The 21,438-nt window shown below is 46.2% G+C and overlaps 1 protein-coding gene across 1 annotated transcript; it reads right to left on the bottom strand.

The window, feature by feature from the left end:
• Positions 1-13,410: 13,410 nt before the first annotated feature.
• LOC131900161 (ATP synthase subunit f, mitochondrial-like) lies at positions 13,411-13,884 on the bottom strand. The gene is made up of 2 exons (XM_059251528.1): positions 13,679-13,884; positions 13,411-13,453 (listed from the first exon to the last, which is right to left on the bottom strand). Exons 1-2 carry the CDS (start codon positions 13,882-13,884, stop codon positions 13,411-13,413), a joined length of 249 nt encoding a protein of 82 aa, XP_059107511.1.
• Positions 13,885-21,438: the final 7,554 nt, after the last annotated feature.

Here is a 21,438-nt window from a genome sequence, read left to right as displayed (position 1 = left end):
AACTTCATGCCCTACCCTTTTTTAAGATTTATTCATGTATATGCGTGTTCTGTTTTCATGCACACCAGAAGAGGGCATCAGATCCCAATACAGATGGCCGTGAGCTACCATGTGGCTGCTGGGAATTGAACTCAGGACCTCTAGAAGAACACTTGTACTTTTAGCTGCTGAGCCATCTCTCCAGCCTCTCCCACCCTTATTTTCGAGACAGTCTCTCTGTGAATCCCTGGCTAACGAAGACTACTGGGGTCCAGCTCCGCAATAGCCTTCTCCCAGGGTCCATGGAAGAATCTACAACCAATTCTTCTGAGTCAGTTCTCTCTACACAGCGTCTATTCTGCTCTCTTATTTAGCTCCTTCCTTGCCTGATTTCTCTACATTTTTCTGCTGTTCTCTCTAAATGCTATCTTAATTTCTTCATCTAGTTCTGCCCCATCGAGGTTCTCATCCATCTAGTTCTTTTCCATCTTAGTTCCTCTCTCATCTCCTTCTTTCTCATCTTGTTCTTCCCCACCTGGCCCTTCCTCATCTTCCATCTTGTTCTTCTAGTTCTTTCTCCTTTAGTCCTCCAATCTAGTTTTCCTCAAGTCTCTGAGGTTTACAGTTATATACCCATGCAATAGCAATGCTCTGGCTAAGGCAAAGTTACCAGACTTGAATTCCCTCAAGGTTAAAGGAGGGACAATAAGATCCACACGGAAGAGCAGTAATTGTTAGCTATCATCTGCAACCCAAAAGGGAAGTGGCTAATGGGAATGAATCAACTGAGGGCTAAATTCGGTTAATAGATCTGAGAAAGGGAATGTATGTGCTCAAACTATATTCTTAGAAGTGGTTCGGTAAAGTGTTAAGAGTCTATAAGTGATGAGTGAATATAAAACTGCCTTATTTTCCTTTGGTTCTTTATCTGTCCAAGCTATCCCAGCTGCCACCATTTTCTGGCAGGGCGGGGGCGTGCACTCCGTGGCTAGGCAACCTGAGTCACAGTTTGATGTACCTGTAAATAGAAAGCCTTTAGTTCTGAGTTAATTGTTAAAGGTAGATCTAAAACTAGAGATAAGACTTTGGGAAGGGGAAGGTTAAGTTTAATTAGCACATCTGCCAGGCCTTCTCAAACAGATAGTCTGGATGCTTAAGTCTGTTCTTAGAAAGTCTGGGGAGTATCTCAGAAAAGATACTTTCATCCAGAGAAGGTCCTGGCCAGATGTTGCTAATGATGATAATTACATAAAGGCCCAAAATTAGGGATCTTGACTTGTGTGTTGTTAGCACAGTTGGAGAAAGTTATACAAATACGTTAATTGTATAGGGGAAATTGTGCCCAATGAATGATGGAAAAGCTACAATAGCACATGAGAAATTCATAGCAGGAAACGGCTAATATTCAAAAGCTAGTATCACCAAGACTCCTTAAGCCTTGGCATTATCCTCTGGAAAGGCTCTTGGCTTCTTCCAGGAATAACTGCCATAGCCAGCCGAATTCATACTTCATACTTCTGCAGCCCACAGTATCTGGCTATCCTGGAACTCAGAGATCTGCCTGCCTCTGGCTCCCAAGTGCTAGGCTTAAAGGCATGGGCCACCACCTCCTGGCTTTTTTGTTGTTGTTGTTGTTGTTTGTTTTAAACAACCCTTCATGACCAATTTTTGCTCCTGGGTGTGGAGCCATTCACTGGGGTATGGTCAACATTCTAGGGGCCACACTTTTAAAGAAAACGGACTGACTCGAGGCTGGAAAGATGGCTCTGTGGTTAAGACCACTTAATGATCTTCTAGAGGACTGAAGTTCACTTCCCAGCACTGTGTTTGGTGGCTCACAAACTGCCCAGCTCTAAGAGGATCCTATGCCTCTGGCATCCATGGGCATCTGAATTTATGTTCACATACTCACATATAGACACACATAAGGAAAGTTTTAATTTAAAAAAAGGAGAGAAAACCAACTCTCTCCCAACAGCTATCAAGACTTCGTCAGCTGGGGTGACCTTCTACATCAGCTGGGGTGACCTTCTACATCCTCCGTGCTGGGGTTTTGTCTGGCTGGAGTTTGCACAGGGCTTGTGCATGTTCTCACAACCACTGAGTTCCTATGTGTAGCTGCTCTGTTGTGTTTGGAAAACATTATTTCGTTATAGTCATCTACTGCCTCTAACTCTTACAACTTCCTCCCCCATTTTTTCCCTAGATGATCCCTGAGCCTTGGGAGGAAGAGATGAGACACAGATGTGCCCCATTTAGTGATGAGTACTCTGCAGTCTCTGTTCCTGTTCACACTGATCAGTTGTGGGTCTCTGTGATAATTACCATCTCCTGCAAAAACAAGCTTCTCTGATGAGGGTTGAGAGACGCTCTAATCTATGGGTGTAATGATAAGTCTTTAGGAGTTGGTTTAATATTACATACATTCAGCAGAATAATAATTGTTTTCCCCCTAGGCTCTATGATTTGTTTTGTTTTGTTTTTCGAGACAGGGTTTCTCTGTGTAGCTTTGTGCCTTTCCTGGAACTCACTGTAGACCAGGCTGGCCTTGAACTCATAGAGATCCGTCTGCCTCTGCCTCCCTAGTGCTGAGATTAAAGACATGTGCTACCACCGCCGGGCTAGGCTCTATGATTTATTTAGTCATAGGTTCTTGACCCTGATAATGGTGCCAGGAATGGATTCTGTCTTGTAATGTGGACCTTAAATCCAAATAGAAAGTGGTTGTTTAGTCCCTTAACATTTGTACCACTATTGCACAGTATTTTTTTTAATACAATATATTTATTTTTATTTTATGTGCATTGTTGTTTTGCCTATATGTATGTCTGTGTGAGGGTGTCAGATCTTGGAGTTACACACAGTTGTGAACTGCCATGTGGGTGGTGGGAATTGAACCGGGGTCCTCTGGAAGAGCAGTCAGTGCTGAAAGGTACTAGGACTGGAGGAGAAAAGTAAGCACCAATCTTATCCAGCTATGAACATTGTGAGTTTCAATAACACTGTCCTGGGGCTGGAGGGATGGCTCAGTGGTTAAGCTTCAAGACAATCATGGTGGCACATGTCTTTAGTCCCAGCACTTGGGAAACAAAGGCAGGGGAATCTCTGAGCAAGTTCCAGGACAGCCAGGGCTGCACAGAGAAACCCTGTCTTGAAAAGCAAAACCAAAGATCTTCAGCTAGAAGTGGGGCCTCAGGTACCCGTCTCCCATCCAAGCTGGAATGTTGGTGGCTTGATCTTGTGAAGGCAACTGAAGCCGCTGAGAATCGTAAGTCCAATGGCCCTGTCACGGCACAGACACTGTTTTGTCCCAGTCCTCCTTGACCTCTAACTCTTCAAATCTTTCTGCCTCCACTTCCTGACATTCCCAGGGCTTGCAGAGAGAATGTGTGACATGGATGTTTCATCTTTGGCTGAGCACTGCTACAGACCAGCTGTACTTTGATTAGTCTGTGTGCGTGTGCGTGTGCGTGTGTGTGTGTGTGTGTGTGTGTGTGTGCGCGCGCGCGCGCGCGCGCGCGTGCGCGCGCGCTGTCCACTGCACAATGTTGCTTCTTGGATGAGGACTGAGAGCTGCACTAGTCTGTGGTTACAGAGATAGGTATCTGAAAGGCAGTTTAGTTTGGTAATACACCCATTTAGCAATAGTGGTAGGTTCTCCCCCAAAGCCTAGGGGGGATCCTCCTGGAGCTAGATTTACAAGTGGTTGCGAACTGCCTGATATGGATGCTAGGAATGGAGCTCAGTTCCTCTGTAAGAATAATTAATGCTCTATAATCACTGCACCATCTCTCAGCATCTATCTGTCTGTCTGTCTGTCTGTCTGTCTGCCTGTCTCTGCCTCCCAAGTGCTACCATTGCCCGGCCTATTTATTTATTTTCGAGACAGGGTCTCCCTATGTAGCCCTGTCTGGCTAGGAGCTCATCATGTAGACCAGACTGGCCTTGAACTCACAGAGATCTACTACTGCCCCAGAGTGCTGGAATTAGAGGTGTGTGGTACCATGCCCAGCAAGGTTTGTTTGTTTGTTTTTGAGATAGGGTTTCTCTGTGTAGCCCTAGCTGTCCTGAAATTCCCTCTGTAGACCAGGCTGGCTTCGAACTCAGAGATCCTCCTGGCTCTGCCTCCTGAGTGCTGGGATTAAAGGCATGCACCACTGCCACCTAGCAATATTATTATTATTATATTACTATTATTATGTATTTATTTTATTTGTTTGTTGTTTGTTTACTTTCAAGACAAGGTTTCTCTGTGTAGACCAAGCTGGTCTCAAACTCAGAGATCCACCTGCCTCTATCTCCCAAGTGCTTGGGATTAAAGGCATCACACTCAGCTCTATATTATTATTTTTAAGTGTGTGTGTGTGTGTGTGTGTGTGTGTGTGTGTGTGTGTGTGTGTCTACATGTGGGTATCTGCACTTGAGTGTGTGAAATGCCCTCCATGGGGCCTGGGGAATGAATTCAAGCCCTCTGCAAGATCAGTATGTGCTCTAACTGCTGAGCCGTCTTTCCAGCCCCACCTTTAGAAGAGTTTTTATGAGTTGGGGAAAAGCATACTGTTGTGAGGTATTCATCAGAGAAGACTGCTCAGACATGGGTTTAAGCCAATAGAAAGTCTTTCTTAGCTGGCCACAGGACTACACTGAGTGTTCAGGATCCCAGTGTAGCCCTGAGCCTTTCTCAGGGTGAGCACTTTAAAAAAAAAAAAAAAAAGATTTATTTATTAATTATGTATACAGTATTCTGTCTGCACGTATCTCTGCAGGCCAGAAGAGGGCACCAGATCTCATTACAGATGGTTGTGAGCCACCATGTGGTTGCTAGGAATTGAACTCAGGACCTTTGGAAGAGCAAGCAGTGCTCTTAACCTCTGAGCCACCTCTCCAGCCCCTCAGGGTGAGCTTTTAAGCCCAAAAACCATGTCCTGAATTGACCTTCCTCTGTTAACAAGAACAGTTAGCCAGAGCAGAACTACAGAAGCCAAAAGGCAAAGTTAGTACATTTAGAGACTTTCCCAGAACTCTGGGCTTTGATGGATTACGTTTTGTTTTAGTTTTGGCAGGTGGTGCTGTCTACATGCTGAGTTTTACAGCCTGAGTGGTACCTCCATTATGGAATCAGTTGTGCTAAGGTCTCAGGACCTACTAAGGGGTGGGGTCCTGTTACACATTATATAATCAAGTGAAAAAATCAGCAAGCAAAAGTACATATGTTGTTGAGCACCTAATCCCAGTTATGGAGATGAGCAGGAGAACGGAGTCAAGGCCAGCCTAGGATACATGAAGCCCTGTCTCAAAAATACTCCAAGATAAAAGTAATACAAACAAGATAATCCCTCCATTTTCCCTTTGTACACAGCAATGTACCAGGCTTTTTCTTTTGGGCCACCAACCAACTCCTAAATCATGACATGGAGACTTCTTATTAGTTATGAATGCTCAAGCATAGCTTAGGCTCGTTTCTGACTAGCTCTTTTAACTCAGGTTAACCTGTTTCTCTTCATTGCCTTGGGCTTTGTACCTCTCTTTCCTTCTGTATATCTTTTTTTTTGGGGGGGGGCTTTGAGACAGGGTTTCTCTGTGTAGCTTTGTGCCTTTCCTGGAACTCCCTTGGTAGCCCAGGCTGGCCTTGAACTCACAGAGATCCGCCTGCCTCTGCCTCCCCCTTCTGTATATCTTATCTGCACTGCTTCTCCTGGCTGGCAGCTGCCTGGCTTCTGGCCCCAGGCATGTTCCTCTCTTTTGCCCTCGTTCTCACCTCCTCCGTCTCCTCTCGAGCCTAGATTCCTTCTCCTACTTATTCTCTCTGCCCACCAGCCCCGCCTATCCCTCTCCTGCCTAGCTATTGGCCGTGCAGCTTTTTATTAGACCAATCAGGTGCCTTCGGCAGGCAAGGTGAAACAGCAACACATCTTTTCATAATCAAACAAATGCAGCAGAAACAAATATAATACACCTTCACACAGTTAAAGTAATAAATATTCCACAGCATAAACAAATGTAACACATCTTCATCTTTGCCCAGTTAAAATAATCTTCCACCACACAATAGAGTACACACATTGGTTAGTCCCTATTGATAATGACAGGATTAAGAGAAGTAACTGAATGGTGCGTAATTAATCCACAGGCCACAGAGGTGAATGTGGCTGACATTTCCTCTCAGTCTTGAAGGATGAGGAAGGGCCTTGCCAGGTGACTGGGCTTCTAGGTAGGAGTGCCAGGGTGAAGGAGAGACACAGAGAATGAAGCCGATTGGGACGTTAGGGATGGGAGTTCGGCGTGTGTGTGTGGGGGGGGGCAGGCGGGCAGACCGGCTGGCTTGGCACAAAGTCGTCATTATTACTAAGGGCAGTTTCACTCACTCGCCAGGCTCATGCTTTCTAGTTCTGGGTTTCAATTCTGCAATAAACAAACTCCTGAAAAGTAGAGAGTTCTTATTTTTGTTGAGGCAAGAGTGGGAAATAGTAACAGGTGAGCAAACGAAAGAAGGGTATGTAGGAAGCCCCAGGCCACGGCAGTCAAAAGTCACAGGGGCTTGACATGATGGTGCATACCTTTTGTTTGTTGTTTGTTTTTCTTTTTCAATACAGGGTTTCTCTGTGGAGCCCTGGCTGTCCTGGAACTCACTCTATAGACCAGGCTGGCCTCAAACTCCCAGAGGGCTGCCTGTCTGTGCCTCTGAATACTGGGATCAAAGGCATGAGCTGCCACTGCCTGGCTAATGGTGCATACCTTTAATCCTAGCACTCTGGAGGCAGTCAGGTGGATCTCTGGGAGTTTGAGGCTGGCCTGGTCAACTTGGTGAGTTTGAGGACAGCCAGAGATACCTAATAGAAAGATCTTGTTTCTCAAAAGGCACGGGGGCCAGGGGGTGAGGGGGAGGGTGTCATTTAGTTTTGGCCTCTCTGGTCCCAGTTCTGGAAAGGCCCTGGGGTGGTTGCTCTTGCTCAGTCACTGGCCCTGCTGTCTTCCTCCTTAGCAGTTCAGGGCACTGTCACATCCTCCTCCTTTAGCGTTCTTGGTGCCATCTCCTGTGTGCCTAGGTCTCTGTGCTTGAGACACAGGCATTGCCATCCCCGTACCATCCATCTCTGAATCCCTGAATGCTGCGTGGCCCAGCAGACAGGCCCAGGGAGCTGGTGATGGAGGGCAAGGCTGTATTAGGAGCTGACCCTCTCTTCCTTCTTGATAAGGCAGGCTTTCCTCCCTCCCTTCTTGCTCCTTGGTACCAAGAGGTGACTAGGCAGAGCCTAGCTCCCTCTCTCCTCCCCTGAAGAAGCACATCCTTTTGCTTGTGTTCCTCCACAGCATTGCTGGTGAGAACCTGGCTGGAGGGCCCCAGGGCAGGTTGGGTTTGGGGTTTAGTGAAAGCTGAAACTAGAAGAGATCCAACCTCAAGTGGTCAGAGGGGGCATAAGGGCCGAAAGGAAGCAATAGTCAGTGCAGAAAGTTTCAGCACAAGCAGAGGCTTGGATCCTGGCTGGCACCCGAGTGAGTCTGGGTTGGGACAGGGGCCAGTGGCCCCCAGCTGCCTCAATGTTTGTGTAGTTGCTGTATCATCCTGGCACACCCAAGAGCTTGCACATACCTTGGCTCACATTCTCCCACAGAGAGGCCCACCCCCGTGTAACGCGTCAGCAGCACACAAGTTCTGACCTTTCACCTTTTCCTCTGCACCAGGTGTGCATGCAATCCTTCCTCAAGCCTAGACTCTGGCCCATGTGCAGATTCACACCTGCCTAAATTTCCTTTTGCCTGAAGACCTTAAGGCTCTCCCTCAGGTATAGTTAAAAAAAAAAAAAAGGAGCAGCTGGAGGAAGGGAACACAGAGGGTGGGATGGAGTAGATGTCAGGTAGTATGGGCAAATGGGAGAGGCTAAGGTCCCAGAAGTCAGCAGAAGGGCCAGGCATAGTGATTCAACCTGTGGTCCCAGCACTTGGGAAGCTGAGGCAGGAGGACTGCTGCAAGTTCAAGGCCAGTTTGGGCTCCAGAATAAGGGCATGAGAACTTATTTAAAGAAAAAAGCCAGGTGTGATGACACACACTTGTAAACCCAGCAGCACTTGAGAGGTGGAGGCAGGAGGATCAGAAGTTCAAGGTCATCCTCAATTATCTAGTGAGTCAGAGGCCACCCTGGCCTCTGATGCCTGAGACCCTAAGTCAAAAAGGAAGCAGGTGGGGGAGGGGCGGGAGAAGAGACGGGGAATAAAGACAGAAGGACAACAGGAGAAAGAGACTTAAGAAGAAAGAGGAAGAACTTAGGGGTGTCCCACGTGCTTTCGCACACGAACTTGGCATAGGTGACAGGCTGAGTCTATTAAAAAGAATTAAATATAACCTTTACAAAGCCTTTGACGAAGTGTCCACACATTGCTAGTGCAGGTGAGAAGTCAATCCCTCCTCTCCCCTGTGAACCCAGACATGTCTCTAACTAGCCCCAGACTTCGCACATCCCCACAGCGACTCCTTCGCTGTTAGGAAAAGAGGCAAGTGGCTTGTTTTTCAGACATTCTGTTGCTCTTGGCATTTATTCTGGCTCATTGGCCTCCACTCAGACCCTCTTGCAAGCACAAAAGCAATGGAATTTGGAGTGGAAAACAAAGGCAGACCAGAAGTCAGTCTGTCAATCTCACATTCATCTCCAGGGAGCTCAGAACACTACAGCTAATTCAACACACACCAGCCTCAGGCCAAAGTCCTCAGAGCTCCATAGAGAAGTTCGTGCTTCCAAATCAACACTGAGCTTCCAAATCAACACTGAGCTTCCAAATCAACACTGAGCTTCTTCAGTTTTTTTTTCTTTTCTTTGTGTGTGTGTGTGTGTTGTGTGTGTGTGTGTGTGTGTGTGTGTGTGTGTGTGTGTGTGTGTGTGTGCATGCATGTGCAGGGTCTCTCTATGTAGCCCTGACTGTTCTGGAGCTCCCTATATAGACCAGGCTGGATTAGAACTCACAGAGATCCTCCTACCTCTGCCTCCTGAATGCTGGGGCTAAAGTTGTATGCCACCACATCCAGTCACTTTATTTTTTAGATTGTCATTTCATATAAAGTCCCACACCTATAATCCCAGCATTTGGGAAGAGGAGACAGGAAGATGGGGTGCTCATAGTCATCCTAGACCAGCCTGTGCTACATGAGACCTTGTCTCAAAAAAAAAATCGTTGTATATATTTACTGTACATGGCACTATACTATACAAGGACAGAGTCATATAAGCGTGTATTTTGAACACTGAGTACATGTCCTCATAGTCCCTTCCCCACCTCACACCCCTCCCCCAACAGTCCCTTTTCTTTCCCTAGGCAACTTTAATTCTTTCCTATCATAGGTACATACATGATTTTATACATCTAAAGAAAATCTAGAAACTGCACAAGAGAAACATACGTTATTAATTTACTTCATATTACTTGTTGCATTCATTTTCCCCTGAAATGACATAACGTTTTTTTTTTTCCTGCAGTACAGCTGAAAAAATTCCTTTGTGCATGTGTACCCCATTTTCTTCATCCCTTCCTATGTGACTGGGCACCCAGGCTAGTTCCATGACTTAGCTGTTATGAACAGTGCTGCAGCAAACACACACGGGCAAACATCTGTGCTATGTTGACATAGAGTTTGCCAGCTGTGGTATAGCAGGCCACATGGTGAATCTGTTTTTACTTGTTTCTTTACTTGTAGGGCAGTGGTGGTGGTGGCTGCAGCTGAGGAAGTGCACGCCTTTAATCCCAGTACTAAAGAGGCAGAGCCAGGCGGATCTCTGAGTTTGAGGCCAGCCTGGTCTACAGAGTGATCCAGGACAGCCAGGGCTACACAGAGAAACCCTGTCTCTTAAAAAAAAAGAAAGAAAGGAAGAAAGAAAGAAAGAAAGAAAGAAAGAAAGAAAGAAAAAAAGAAAGAAAGAAAGAAATTTGCTTATTTTTATTTCATGTGTATGTATGTTTGTCTACTTGTCTATGCACGCAAGTGCATGCAGTGCTCTTGGAGGCCAGAAGTGGGCGTCAGATCTCCTGGAACTGACTGCTGTGAGCCACCGTGTGGGTGCTGGGAGTCAGACCCCGGTCCTCTGCAAGAGCCACAAGTACTCCTAACCACTGAACCATCTCTCTAGTCCTATCATCTTTTTTGTTTGTTTGTTTGTTTTTCAAGACAGGGTTTCCCTGTGTAGTTTTGGTGCCTGTCCTGGAACACGCTCTGTAGACCAGGCTGGCTTTGAACTCACAGAGATCCGCCTGGCTCTGCCTCCCGAGTGCTGGGATTAAAGCTGTGTGCTACCACCACCCAACTGAAAAAAAACTTTTTACATTCTGTTTTAGTTAGGGTTTCTACTGCTGTGAAGAGACACCATGACCGCAGCAACTCTAACAAGGGAAACATTTAGTTGAGGTGGCTCACTTACAGTTTCAGAGGTTCAGTCTGTTATCATCATGGTGGGGAGCATGGCGGCGTGCAGACAGACAGGTAATAAGAAGTCGAGTGAGACACTGGGTGGTTTCCTGAGCACAGGAAACCTCAAAGCACTCCCTCACAGTGACACACTTCCTCCAACAAAGCCACACCCCCTAGTAGTGCCACACCCTGTGAGATTATGGGGGCCAATTACATTCAAACTACCACACATTTTATTTATTTATTTATTGTGTGTGTATATGTATGTCCAAGAACATGTCACAGTATACATGTGGGGGTCAGAGGTCAACTTGCAGAAGTTGGTTTTCCCAATTAATGGATTCTAGGTGTTTAAAACCACCCTTCAGCCGGGCAGTGGTGGCACACACCTTTAATCCCAGGACTCGGGACGCAGAGCCAGGCGGATCTCTGTGAATCTGAGGACAGCCTGGTCTACAGAGCAAGATCCAGGACAGGCACCAAAACTACACAGAGAAACCCTGTCTCAACCTCCCCAAATAAATAAATAAATAAATAAATAAATAAATAAATAAATAAATAAATAAAAACATCCTCCATTTCTGTAGTGGTCAGGATTGAACACAAGGCTTCATGCTAGGCAAGCACTCTACCAACTGAGTTATAAACCCAGACCTTAAATTAAGACAGCTTTAAAGTACATTGGCGGAGGGGCTGGAGAGGTTCCTTGGCAGTTAAGAATCCTGGTTGATCCTCCAGAGGACCCAGGTTAGAGTCCCAGCAACCACATGGCAGCTCACAATCCTCTGTAACTCTAGTCTCAGGGGATCTGATGTCCTCTTCTGTCCTCCACAGATGTACATGCAGATAAAATATCTATAAACATTAAAAAAAAAAATCCAGTGATGGAAACATCAGGTGCTTGAGTTACAGTTACAGCAAAGTGGAGAAATTTCTGTCTCAGGCCTCACATGCTGTCTGGTGACATTCTTAGTTTTTAGATTGGTGGAAGCTAGTGGTTTACTGAGAATACATTTTTAAGGTTTGAATAGTCACAAGCTTAGGTCAGACACAGGGGTAGACAATCAATGGCTTTCAAAGGGACTAAAAATAGCCCAAGATAATTTGGCTCTCATCTGCAACATTTTAACTCTCCGTAACCAGGAAGTTCAGTCATTCGGCCTTGTATTAATAGTCTCTTTCTTTCTCTCTCTCCCTCTCCCTCTCTCTCTGTCTGTCTCCTCCTCTCCTGTCTCTCCCTCCTTCCCTCCCTCCCTGTTTCTGTCTTTCTTTCTCTTGGGAACTTCAGTACAGTAACAGTACTGTGCGACCATGTCCCCATAGCATAGCTGACTGGTCCAGATCCAGTAGCAGGCACTTGAACCAAGAGGGTTCCTCAGATCTCATGACAGGTAGCATGAAATCTCTGCCCTGGAGACCGACCAGGCCAGAGCAGATCCCTTTTTGCAAATAAAGGTGGCGTTCAGGAGGGCCGGCAGCTGCTGGCTCTTGGCGACACTGGGGGTATCGGCTGCAGCCTGAGAGAGAAGCAGACACTGCACCCTGGATCTGTGCACAGCCCCCACTCAGGGGTCCCCTCTATTCCTTTAGTACAAATTATAAACCCAGCGGTTTCTGTTAAGGTTCCCAAAACTTCAATCATCCCAAGACCCAGATTGCTCAGTATCCCTCCATGTCAACAGGACCCATGAGGAGCTTGGCATTGGGGACTATTGTCCCAATATTCAGCTTTGAAATTCCTCTTGTCAGAACCAGCACCTTCCTTCACAGGACACTATAAGAACCAGTGTCTGCCTGAGACAGCCCACAGCAGGAAAGAAATCCAGGCATTTTCCTGGAGTGTCTTCAGAGGACAGGCATCTGTCTTGAACTCCGCAAGTGACTCAGAGCCTTCTGAACAGCAAGCCTGGCAGTGCATCAAAGCAGTACCCATTTCTAAACATACACCCGACTCTGCTGACCTCAGTGACTCCTGCCAGCCCCAGGCGGGCAGCTGGGGGAGGTTCAACGTCCTGCTGAAGTCATCTGTAGTTCAGCCCTACATTAATCCACAGCTGAGCAACTCGGGACTTTAAAGGGAAAACAGGATAAGTATTCTTCCACTCGGCAGCCTGCTGACTAAACGGACGTTCAGGACAGCTCACCACACCTTCAACTGGTCATAATGAATGCTGTGCACGTTTCCTCTTCTATCCAGGAGAGGAAACACCTGTTGGTCTTAATTATACCCTGCTATGTGACAAGGGACAACATGTCTGAGTGAAGACAGGAGAATTTAGGTTAGGGAACACAAAGTTCAGTTTCGCTGTTTCTCTCTCTCTCTCTCTCTCTCTCTCTCTCTCTCTCTCTCTCTCTTTCTTTTTCTTTTCTTTTTTTTTTTTTTGCATGAGCCTGTCACCTTTTTTTTTTTCTTTTTTTTTTTTTTTTTTTTTTCGGTTTTTCGAGACAGGGTTTCTCTGTGTAGCTTTGCGCCTTTCCTGGAACTCACTTGGTAGCCCAGGCTGGCCTCGAACTCACAGAGATCCGCCTGCCTCTGCCTCCCGAGTGCTGGGATTAAAGGCGTGCGCCACCACTGCCCGGCTAAATGTTTTGTTTTGTTTTGAGCTGAGGACCGAACCCAGGGCCTTGTGCTTGTTAGGCAAGCACTTTACCACTGAGCTAAATCCCCAGCCCCTGCCTGTCACCTTTTATTGGACACTAGTTTTTAAGACATGAAGACTCAGCCACAGTTGAATTCACGGATGGGAGTGGGGCAGGTGGTTATGCTCAGGGGTTCAGTGCCCTCCAGTGACCCTTCTTCAGTGGTTATGCTCAGGGGTGCAGTGCCCTCCAGTGACCCTTCTTCAGCGGTTGTGCTCCGGTGTGCAGTGCCCTCCAGTGACCCTTCTTCAGTGGTTGCGCTCAGGTGTGCAGTGCCCTCCAGTGACCCTTCTTCAGTGGTTGCGCTCAGGTGTGCAGTGCCCTCCAGTGACCCTTCTTCAGTGGTTATGCTCAGGTGTGCAGTGCCCTCCAGTGACCCTTCTTCAGTGGTACTTGCGTCACCGCTCATGTTTGAGTTCCTTGTAAGAAATGCAGTAGCTGGCCGGGCGGTGGTGGTGGTGCACGCCTTTAATCCCAGCACTCGGGAGGCAGAGGCAGGTGGATCTCTGTGAGTTCGAGGCCAGCCTGGGCTACAGAGTGAGTTCCAGGTGCAAAGATACACAGAGAAACCCTGTCTCAAAAAACCAAAAAAAAAAAAAAAAAAAAAAAAAGAAAAAAAAAAAAAAGAAAGAAAGAAAGAAAGAAAGAAAAGCAATGCAGCAGCTGAAAACCACGTACGCTGCCGGCACCATGTTAATCCCCGAGATGCTGCCTTTCCGCACATTGATGTACTTGTAATACCGGTCAGAACCTCTCTGAAAGGCTCCCACTATGCCACTGGGGGTGAAATTCCGAATCAATATCCAGCTTGGCAGCTCTCCAAGTTTAACCTCCATGAGCTTTTTATCCTTCAGTGGCATGAGGGACGCCATCTTGCAGTCCTGGTGTCCACCTCTCTCTCGTTCTTATATGTTTGGTTGTGAGCCTAGCCTTTAATGGCTGAGCCATCTCTCTAGCCCATGTCTCTCTCTTTCTGGAGACAAGGTTTCATATAGCTAAGGCTCAGTTTGTACTTGGTATGCAGCCAAGGGTGACCTTGAACTTCATTTTTAAAAAGATTTATTAAAGTATCACTTATGTGTATGTGCACATGTCTCTCTCTGTGTGGGTACCACATGCATGCAAGTGTCTCCAGAGGCCAGAAGAGAGATAAGATCTTGAGCTGGAGATACAGGCAGTGTGAGTCACTGGACATGGGTGCTGGGAACCACCTCAAGTCCTCTGGAAGAGCAAGAAGTACCCCCTAACTATTGAGCCATCCCTGCAGCCCTTACCTTGAACTTATGAACCTTCCACATTCACCTCATAAGTCGACACTTCCCACTCCAAAAATGTGCCATCACTTCCATTTATACAGTGCTGGATCAAACCCAGGACTCTGCACATACCAGGCTAGCACTCTGTCTATGGAACTAACGCAGCCCAAGGCCCTAGTTTTGTCTTTTTCTCAATGCTACAGGTCCAATTCATGGTTTTGGGTGTTCTCAAATACCCACCGTGGCAAGTTCTCTGTCACTGAGCTGCACCCCCTCAGAAAATTCAGTTCTGACCCTGTCAAGTTTAAGTCCACTAGGATTTTGAGAAATCAGCTATATAGGGCCTGGGGCTCAATTTCATATGTATCACTGGCATGTGGGGAATTGTTGAGTGTGAGATAGTCTGAGAAGGATTTGTAACGAGACAAATATACCCAGGACAGAGCCCTAAGAAAGGCATTGTTTAGAGCATTGATGGGGAAGAGGAAATGGGTAGTGGTGGTGGACAAAGAGCATCCAAGGAGCTGGAAGGACATCCGACCTGAAAAAACAAACCCTCTTCTGCCCCAGGAGGTAACACAGCCCGCAGTAATGTTCCTCTGCGAAACAGAACATAGAGCAGACACACAGTTCGTCTAAACATCTCTCTCTCTCCCCCTTTGTGTGTGTGTGTGTGTGTGTGTGTGTGTGTGTGTGTGTGTGTGTGTACTCCTGCCAATGGTGGCTGTGGAGGTCAGAGGACAATTACAGGAATCAGTTGTAGTTGTCTCCTGCCACCATGTGGAACACAGGATGACAAGCCGGTGGCCTGGAGTTGGGCTCGTGCCTGATCTGCTTGAGAAACACTAAGGAGGCCTAGAGGGATGTTAGGAGAGTAGGAGAGAGTAGGAGGTCAGAGAGATGATGGGGCAGGTGACGTGGGGTCTTTAGGGCCAAGGAACACGATAGCTTTTAGATCTATCTAAATAGATAGATGGGGAAACCACAAAGGTTTTAAGGACAGGACTTCCAAGAACTGACTTCCTATTTTATCTATTTACTGTTTTTCCCCCCCTTCGGGGTGAGAGTTAATAAGACAGACTCTTCTGTTGCCCAAGCTAGACTTGAACTTGTTATGTAGCTGTTGATGACGTGGAATTTTGGATCTTCCTGCCTCCACCTGAGATCGCAGGCATATGCCACCATGTCTGGTTTTGCTTATTGGTTTTTATTTCTTTGTTTTTTGAGACAGGGTTTCTCTGTGTAACCTTGGCTGTCCTGGAACTTGCTCTGTAGACCAGGCTGGCCTTGAACTCACAGAGATCCACCTGCCTCTGCCTCCCACATGCTGGGGTTAAAGGCCTGCGCCACCACATCTAGCTCCAATTTATTTTTATTTATTTTATGTGTATGTGTGTGTGTGTGGGGGCACTCTACTCTTGCCAAGGAGCAGGTAGCATGTGTAGAGGTCAGAGGACGACTTTCCAGAGGGGACTTTCTTTTTCTATAAGGTGGGTCCTGAGTGAAATTCAGGTTGTCAGGCCTGGCAGCAAGCACCATTACCCACCGAGCCATCTTGTCAGCCCACTTTAGTGCGTGTGCGTGTGCGTATGCATGTGTGTGTTTTGAGACAGGGTCTCATGTAGCTCAGGCTGTTCTCAAACTTGTTATAAAGCCAAAGCTGGTCTTGAACTCCAAATCCTCTGCCTCCACCTCACTGGTCTCCCTAGTGCTATGGTTACAGGTGGGTTTTGCTTTTGTTTTCCTTTTCAAAAGAGAGAGTTAAGATAACCTGAGCAAATGATTGATTTGTTATTAACTGTTAGCAGCCTCACCCCCACTTGCATTCATGTTACCTGGGCAGTGGCGGCGCGGCGCGGCGCGGTGCGGTGCACGCCTTCAATCCTAGCATCGGGAGGCAAAGGCAGGCAGATCTCTGTGAGTTTGAGGGCAGCCTGTGAGTTCCATGACAACCAAAGGTACACAGAGAAACCCTATCTTGAAAAACCAAAATACTTAACAAATAGCGCCCCCCCCAATGTGTATGTGTGTATGTATGTGTGTGTCTGTGTGTCTGTGTTTTAGAAGAGCAAATGGAGAACAGTGGTCAATTAATTTGAGACATTCAAATGTTTAAAATTCTTTCCATTTATTTATTTATTTGTTTTGTGGGGGAAGTGGAGTGAGGGGTATATGTGTCCCACGGCATGTGTATGGAGGTCAGAGGACCACTTGCTGGAATCTGTTTTCTCCTTTGACCATGTGGTTCCTCGGGATTGAACTTAGGCTGTTGGGCTTGGCAGCAGACACCTTTATCTGAGCTATCGCACTGGCCCTTAGACTTTCAAATTTGAGATGGCTATTAGACATCTATGTATAAGTCATGTATACAGATGAATCTGAGTGTGGAGTTCAGAACAGAGGTTGGATTAAGGATTTTATTTGAAGATTGGTAGAGTATCCATGGCATTTAAATCCACAAAACCAGAGACTGGAGAGACAGATGATCCGGCAGTTTAGAGCATGTACTGCTCTTGCAGAAGACCAGAGCTTGGTTCCTAGCATTTATGTTGGGCAGCTCAGAACTGCTTGTAACTCCAGCTCCAGGATTCTGGCCTCTTTGGACATTTCCCTCACATGCACATACACAAACACACATACAAATAATTAAACTCATTTAAGACTTTTTTCTTTTGCTTTAATGACCCTTTCCTTCGCTGAACTGTGACAGTATTTCCATTCATATCTAGAAAAGGACTGAGCATATTGAAGATGAAGTTAACACTTTGTGTCTGGCTGACTACCTTTTGGAAGAGGATTAGGTGAAGTGATTTTTTTGCCATGTCACCTCCCTCTGAGTTTGTTTATATTAGATCAATTAAGATAAAAGATATTCGACTATATCACTTCAGCCTAATGAATTTATCACTGTTTTTCAAAGTATTGTACACAGTCCAGACCGAATCAGTGGGTACTCTTGTCTCAGGGATATTGTTACACTTTCTGTTCCCTCTGCCTGAAGCACTCTTTCGTCAGGTTGAAGTAGACCTCTCTGCTCATTTCCTCCATCTTTTAGCTCAGATCTCATCTTAACTGAATTAACCCTCTCCCCTAGAACTAACATTCTAGTAGCATGTTTCATCTTTCACTGTTAGGAATTCCTCCAATATAGACAGCTGATCTCTAGGAGTTCTAGGTCTGGTCTATATAGTGAGCTCCAGGCTAAGCCAGGGCTATGTAGTGAAACCCTGTTTCAAACAAAGAAAATGTCCCACAGCCATGCAATCCCTCAACTGAAGTTTCCTCTTCCCAGGTGACTCAAGTCAGCACAAACTGTATGGTAGCAGCTTTTTTTGTTTTTGTTTTGTTTGTTTGCTGTGCTGAAGACCTACACCAGACTCTCAAGCATTATACCCTCCCCCCCCCCCCAACTCAGGATGGCTGGCTGGGAACTCACTATGAGGCTGAGCCTGATCTTAAACCCCTGATTTGCCTGCCTCCACCTTCCAATTAAGCTAAGTGGTTAAAAGCACTGGCTGCTGTTCCAGAGGACCTGGGTTCAATTCCCAGCATCCAGATGGTAGTTCACAGCTGTTTATAACTCTAGTTTCAGGGAATCCAGTGCCCTATTCTGGCCTCCCTGTGTACCAGGCACTGCTCAGACATACATGCAGGCAAAACACTCATACAAATAAAATATTTTAAAAAGCACACTTTTGCAAGAGCTAGAGGGGCATCTCAGTGATAGCTCGCTTGTCTAGCTTGCATAAGGCCCTGGGTTTGATTTTTAGCAACACACACAGACACACACACAGACACACACAGACAGACAGACAGACACACACACATACACACACACACACACACACACACACACACACACACACACGCACGCAAGAAAATTTTTTTTTGCTGCTGTGGCGGATATAAAGTACTATGCCAGGATTGTTTTGAGTTGAAAATTTCTAATTCTCAATGACAACAAACATTTCCCTATCTACATAGCCTTCCATGTTTAGCAATTGGTTATATATATATATATATATATATATATATATATATATATATATATATATATATGGATTCGCTGTTGTTTGAGATGGTCTCACTCAATAGCTCTTGTTAGCCTAGTACTTACTATGTAGCCTGCCCTGGCTTGAACTCTGGGCTAATCTCCTGCCTCAACCTCCTGAGTGTTGAGATCACAGGCATTAGCCAGCACATTCTGTATTTGTGTCTGTTGTTTTACCAGTGAAAGTACAGATTCATTACATGTCAGAGTAAAAAGCATAGAGCACGTTCCACAGAATGGGAGTGGGTTTCAACAAATGTAGCTCAAGAGTCTATTTAAAAAACTATCAAATTATCATTAGGGGCTGGAGAGCTAGTTCAGTGGTTGAGAGCACTGGCTGCTCTTCCCTGGGACCCTGGCTCAATTCCAGCACTCATTTGGTAGCTCACAAACATCTGTAACTCCTGTCTCAGGGGACTCTAACACCCTCTTTGGCCCTCTGTGGGCATTGCATGCATATGGTGCACACACAGGCAGACTAAATACCAATACACAAAATAAAAACAAAGAGGGGGGATAGTTTTGAACTCCTGATCCTCCTGTCCCTACACTTCTGGTGCTGGGATTATCAGTGTGTGCTGCCCACCTTATTGGATTTTTTTTTTTTTTTTTTTTTTAAAGATTTATTTATTACGTATACAACATGTATGACTGCAGGCCAGAAGAGGGCACCAGATGTCATTACAGATGGGTGTGAGCCACCATGTGGTTGCTGGGAATTGAACTCAGGACCTTTGGAAGAGCAGTCAGTGCTCTTAACCTCTGAGCCATCTCTCCAGCCCCCCCTTTATTGGATTTTTGTTAGTGTTTTTGAGACAGGGTCTTGCTGTGTAGCTCAGGCTGGCCCCAAACTCAACTCTGTCTCTAGATTACAGCCTTCCACCACGATCTGTGGTGTTTTTATGTATAAAGCTTTACTCATTTGAGGTATTCTTTGCTTGAATTTTGGTGGAGACATTTCTCTCAAGCAATTACTACTGTCTTTTAAAAGCTCTGTTCATTGTTTATAGTTTTGAATTCCTTTGTAATTTTTTGTTATATTGAGAATTCCAATATTTATCCACAAATGTAACTTTTACTCTCTTTGATATTGCGTGCCTATGTCTTTAAAATATTAACCATTTTAATCCCGAGGAGTTCATTTGATGTATGATACGGAACTCAGCATTTTTTTCCCTCGAAGTCTTTCTTATTCATTTCCTAGAGCATTCCTGCGGGAGCTAACCCTCCTTACAGCCATATTTGGAAATATTACTTCACACTGGCCTGATCAAGTTTGTGTACATTTGCTCAGTCTCGTTCCTTTCGGTTGATCTCAGCTTCTATTTTTGGCTAGAGCTTAGATCCTGCTGAGCAAGGTCAAAAGGATCGTCTCGCCCCCTGCTGGCGCCCGCGGTCCTGGGAAGACCGGACAAAAGCCACCACGTGGTTCATATCCTGGTCTAGTTACTCCTTGGAACCTCAGGCTTGCTGGGCAAAGGCCCCACCCCTGATCAACCCTTTCATAGGCTTCCTTCTGCTCAGGTATAGAGCTTCCCTGGTGCCAAATCTCCAGCACCAGGTAAAACTGGTTTGGCTTTGCTGTAGGGTGGGCTGTCCCTGCTAGATCGAGGGAACCTGGCCCTGGACGCTGCACAGTCGCTAAGCTCAGAGCGCTGTCCCTCTTCCCACTTCCCAGGCCCCTATTTTATCTTTGCACGGACTTGGCTGCATCCTTTTCTGCCGAGGAATTATAATTGAAACACTCGGCTCAGAGGTGAGAAACACGGTCTGACATATATTTAACGTCCGTTGATTGTCGCATAAGGAGCTAGCCTTGGGAACCTAGAGTAAGGTTTGGTGGCCAAAGTCACAGTGGGATGCAGAGGGTCTCAGGGGATGGAGGGAAGGCACGATGGACAGAATTGGGAAGCACGATCCTGTAGATGCCGAGGCTGGCTTATACACCACTTCCCCTAGCCCGGGCCGCCCAGGATGTATATCCGCAGCCGCAGTCCCGTAGCTGGACCGAGCGTTCCCAGCAGAGGGCACTCTAGGGCAGGACATCCCACAGGCTCACCCCGGGTGACCCAGGGGCTGCACCTGAGGCCTGGGTTTTGCTAGTTACTGTTTAATCACGCCCTGACAACCCATGTCTGGAAAACCAAGTCATAATCTATTCAAGAATACAACTTAGAGACAGGTAAGCTATCCAGTGGCTGTAACATTCGGTGTAAACAAAACAAGTGGGGACGGCCAGGCTCTGCTACACAGTGAATTTGAGGCCACCCTGAGCTGTTACAGAGGACACTCTCAGAACAAACCCTCCAAGTCCCGTTGTCTCTCTGGCCCTGAAGCACTAGAGCCCTAGGCCCTAGGATCATGCTTGTTGGGCTTAAGGACTCACTAATTGCCTTTCCTAGCACTGCCCTCTGTGTTGTGAACATGCATAACTACTCTTTGAAGGCAGTATTTCTTTCTTTTCTTTTCTTTTTAATTATAATGTACTTATTTTATGTGCATTGGTGTCTTCCTGCATGTATGTCTGGGTGAGGGTGTCAGATACCCTGGAACTGGAGTTACATACAGTTGTGAGCTGCCATGTGAGTGCCCGGAGTTGAACCATGGGCCTCTGGAAGAGCAGCCAGTGCTTTTCTTTTCTTTTCTTTTTTCTTTTTTTTTTTTTCCCCCTTGGTTTTTCGAGACAGGGTTTCTCTGTGAAGCTTTGTGCCTTTCCTGGATCTCGCTCTGTAGACCAGGCTGGCCTCGAACTCACAAAGATCTGCCTGCCTCTGCCTCCCGAGTGCTGGGATTAAAGGCGTGCACCACCACCAGAGCTCTTAACCGCTGAGCCATCTTGCTAGCCCTGAATGCAGTATTTCTTTTTAATGAATTCCTATTTATTTATGATGTCGTGTAAACAGACTTGGAAAGTAACGTTCATTGTAAGATTTATTTATTTTAAGCGCACCAGGGGTCCTTCACCTGGGGCCTGACTCAAGTAGAATGATCAGGATCCAGGGTGGCTCATGAAATACTGGGAGCTGTTCCAACTTTTTAGGCAGATAAGCAATATTTTTGGAAAGAAGTCCAGTAGTTTTTCTGATTACTAAAGAGTTCATAGGTTTAGTTTGCAGGTC

The sequence above is a fragment of the Peromyscus eremicus genome, chromosome 1 (genome assembly GCF_949786415.1).
Source record: "Peromyscus eremicus chromosome 1, PerEre_H2_v1, whole genome shotgun sequence".
Taxonomy (NCBI): domain Eukaryota; kingdom Metazoa; phylum Chordata; class Mammalia; order Rodentia; family Cricetidae; genus Peromyscus; species Peromyscus eremicus.
The sequence above is the reverse complement of the archived record's forward strand: the minus strand, read 5'-3'. Positions and strand labels throughout refer to the sequence as shown.

Excerpts from the sequence above, each read along its gene's own strand:
- LOC131900161 (XM_059251528.1), bottom strand. The coding sequence starts at position 13,884 with ATGGCGTCCCTCATGCCACTGAAGGATAAAAAGCTCATGGAGGTTAAA. Across the intron at positions 13,454-13,678 it reads CCGGCAGCGTACGTGGTTTT|CAGCTACTGCATTTCTTACA; the intron begins CAGCTGCTGCAT and ends CCACCGCCCGGC.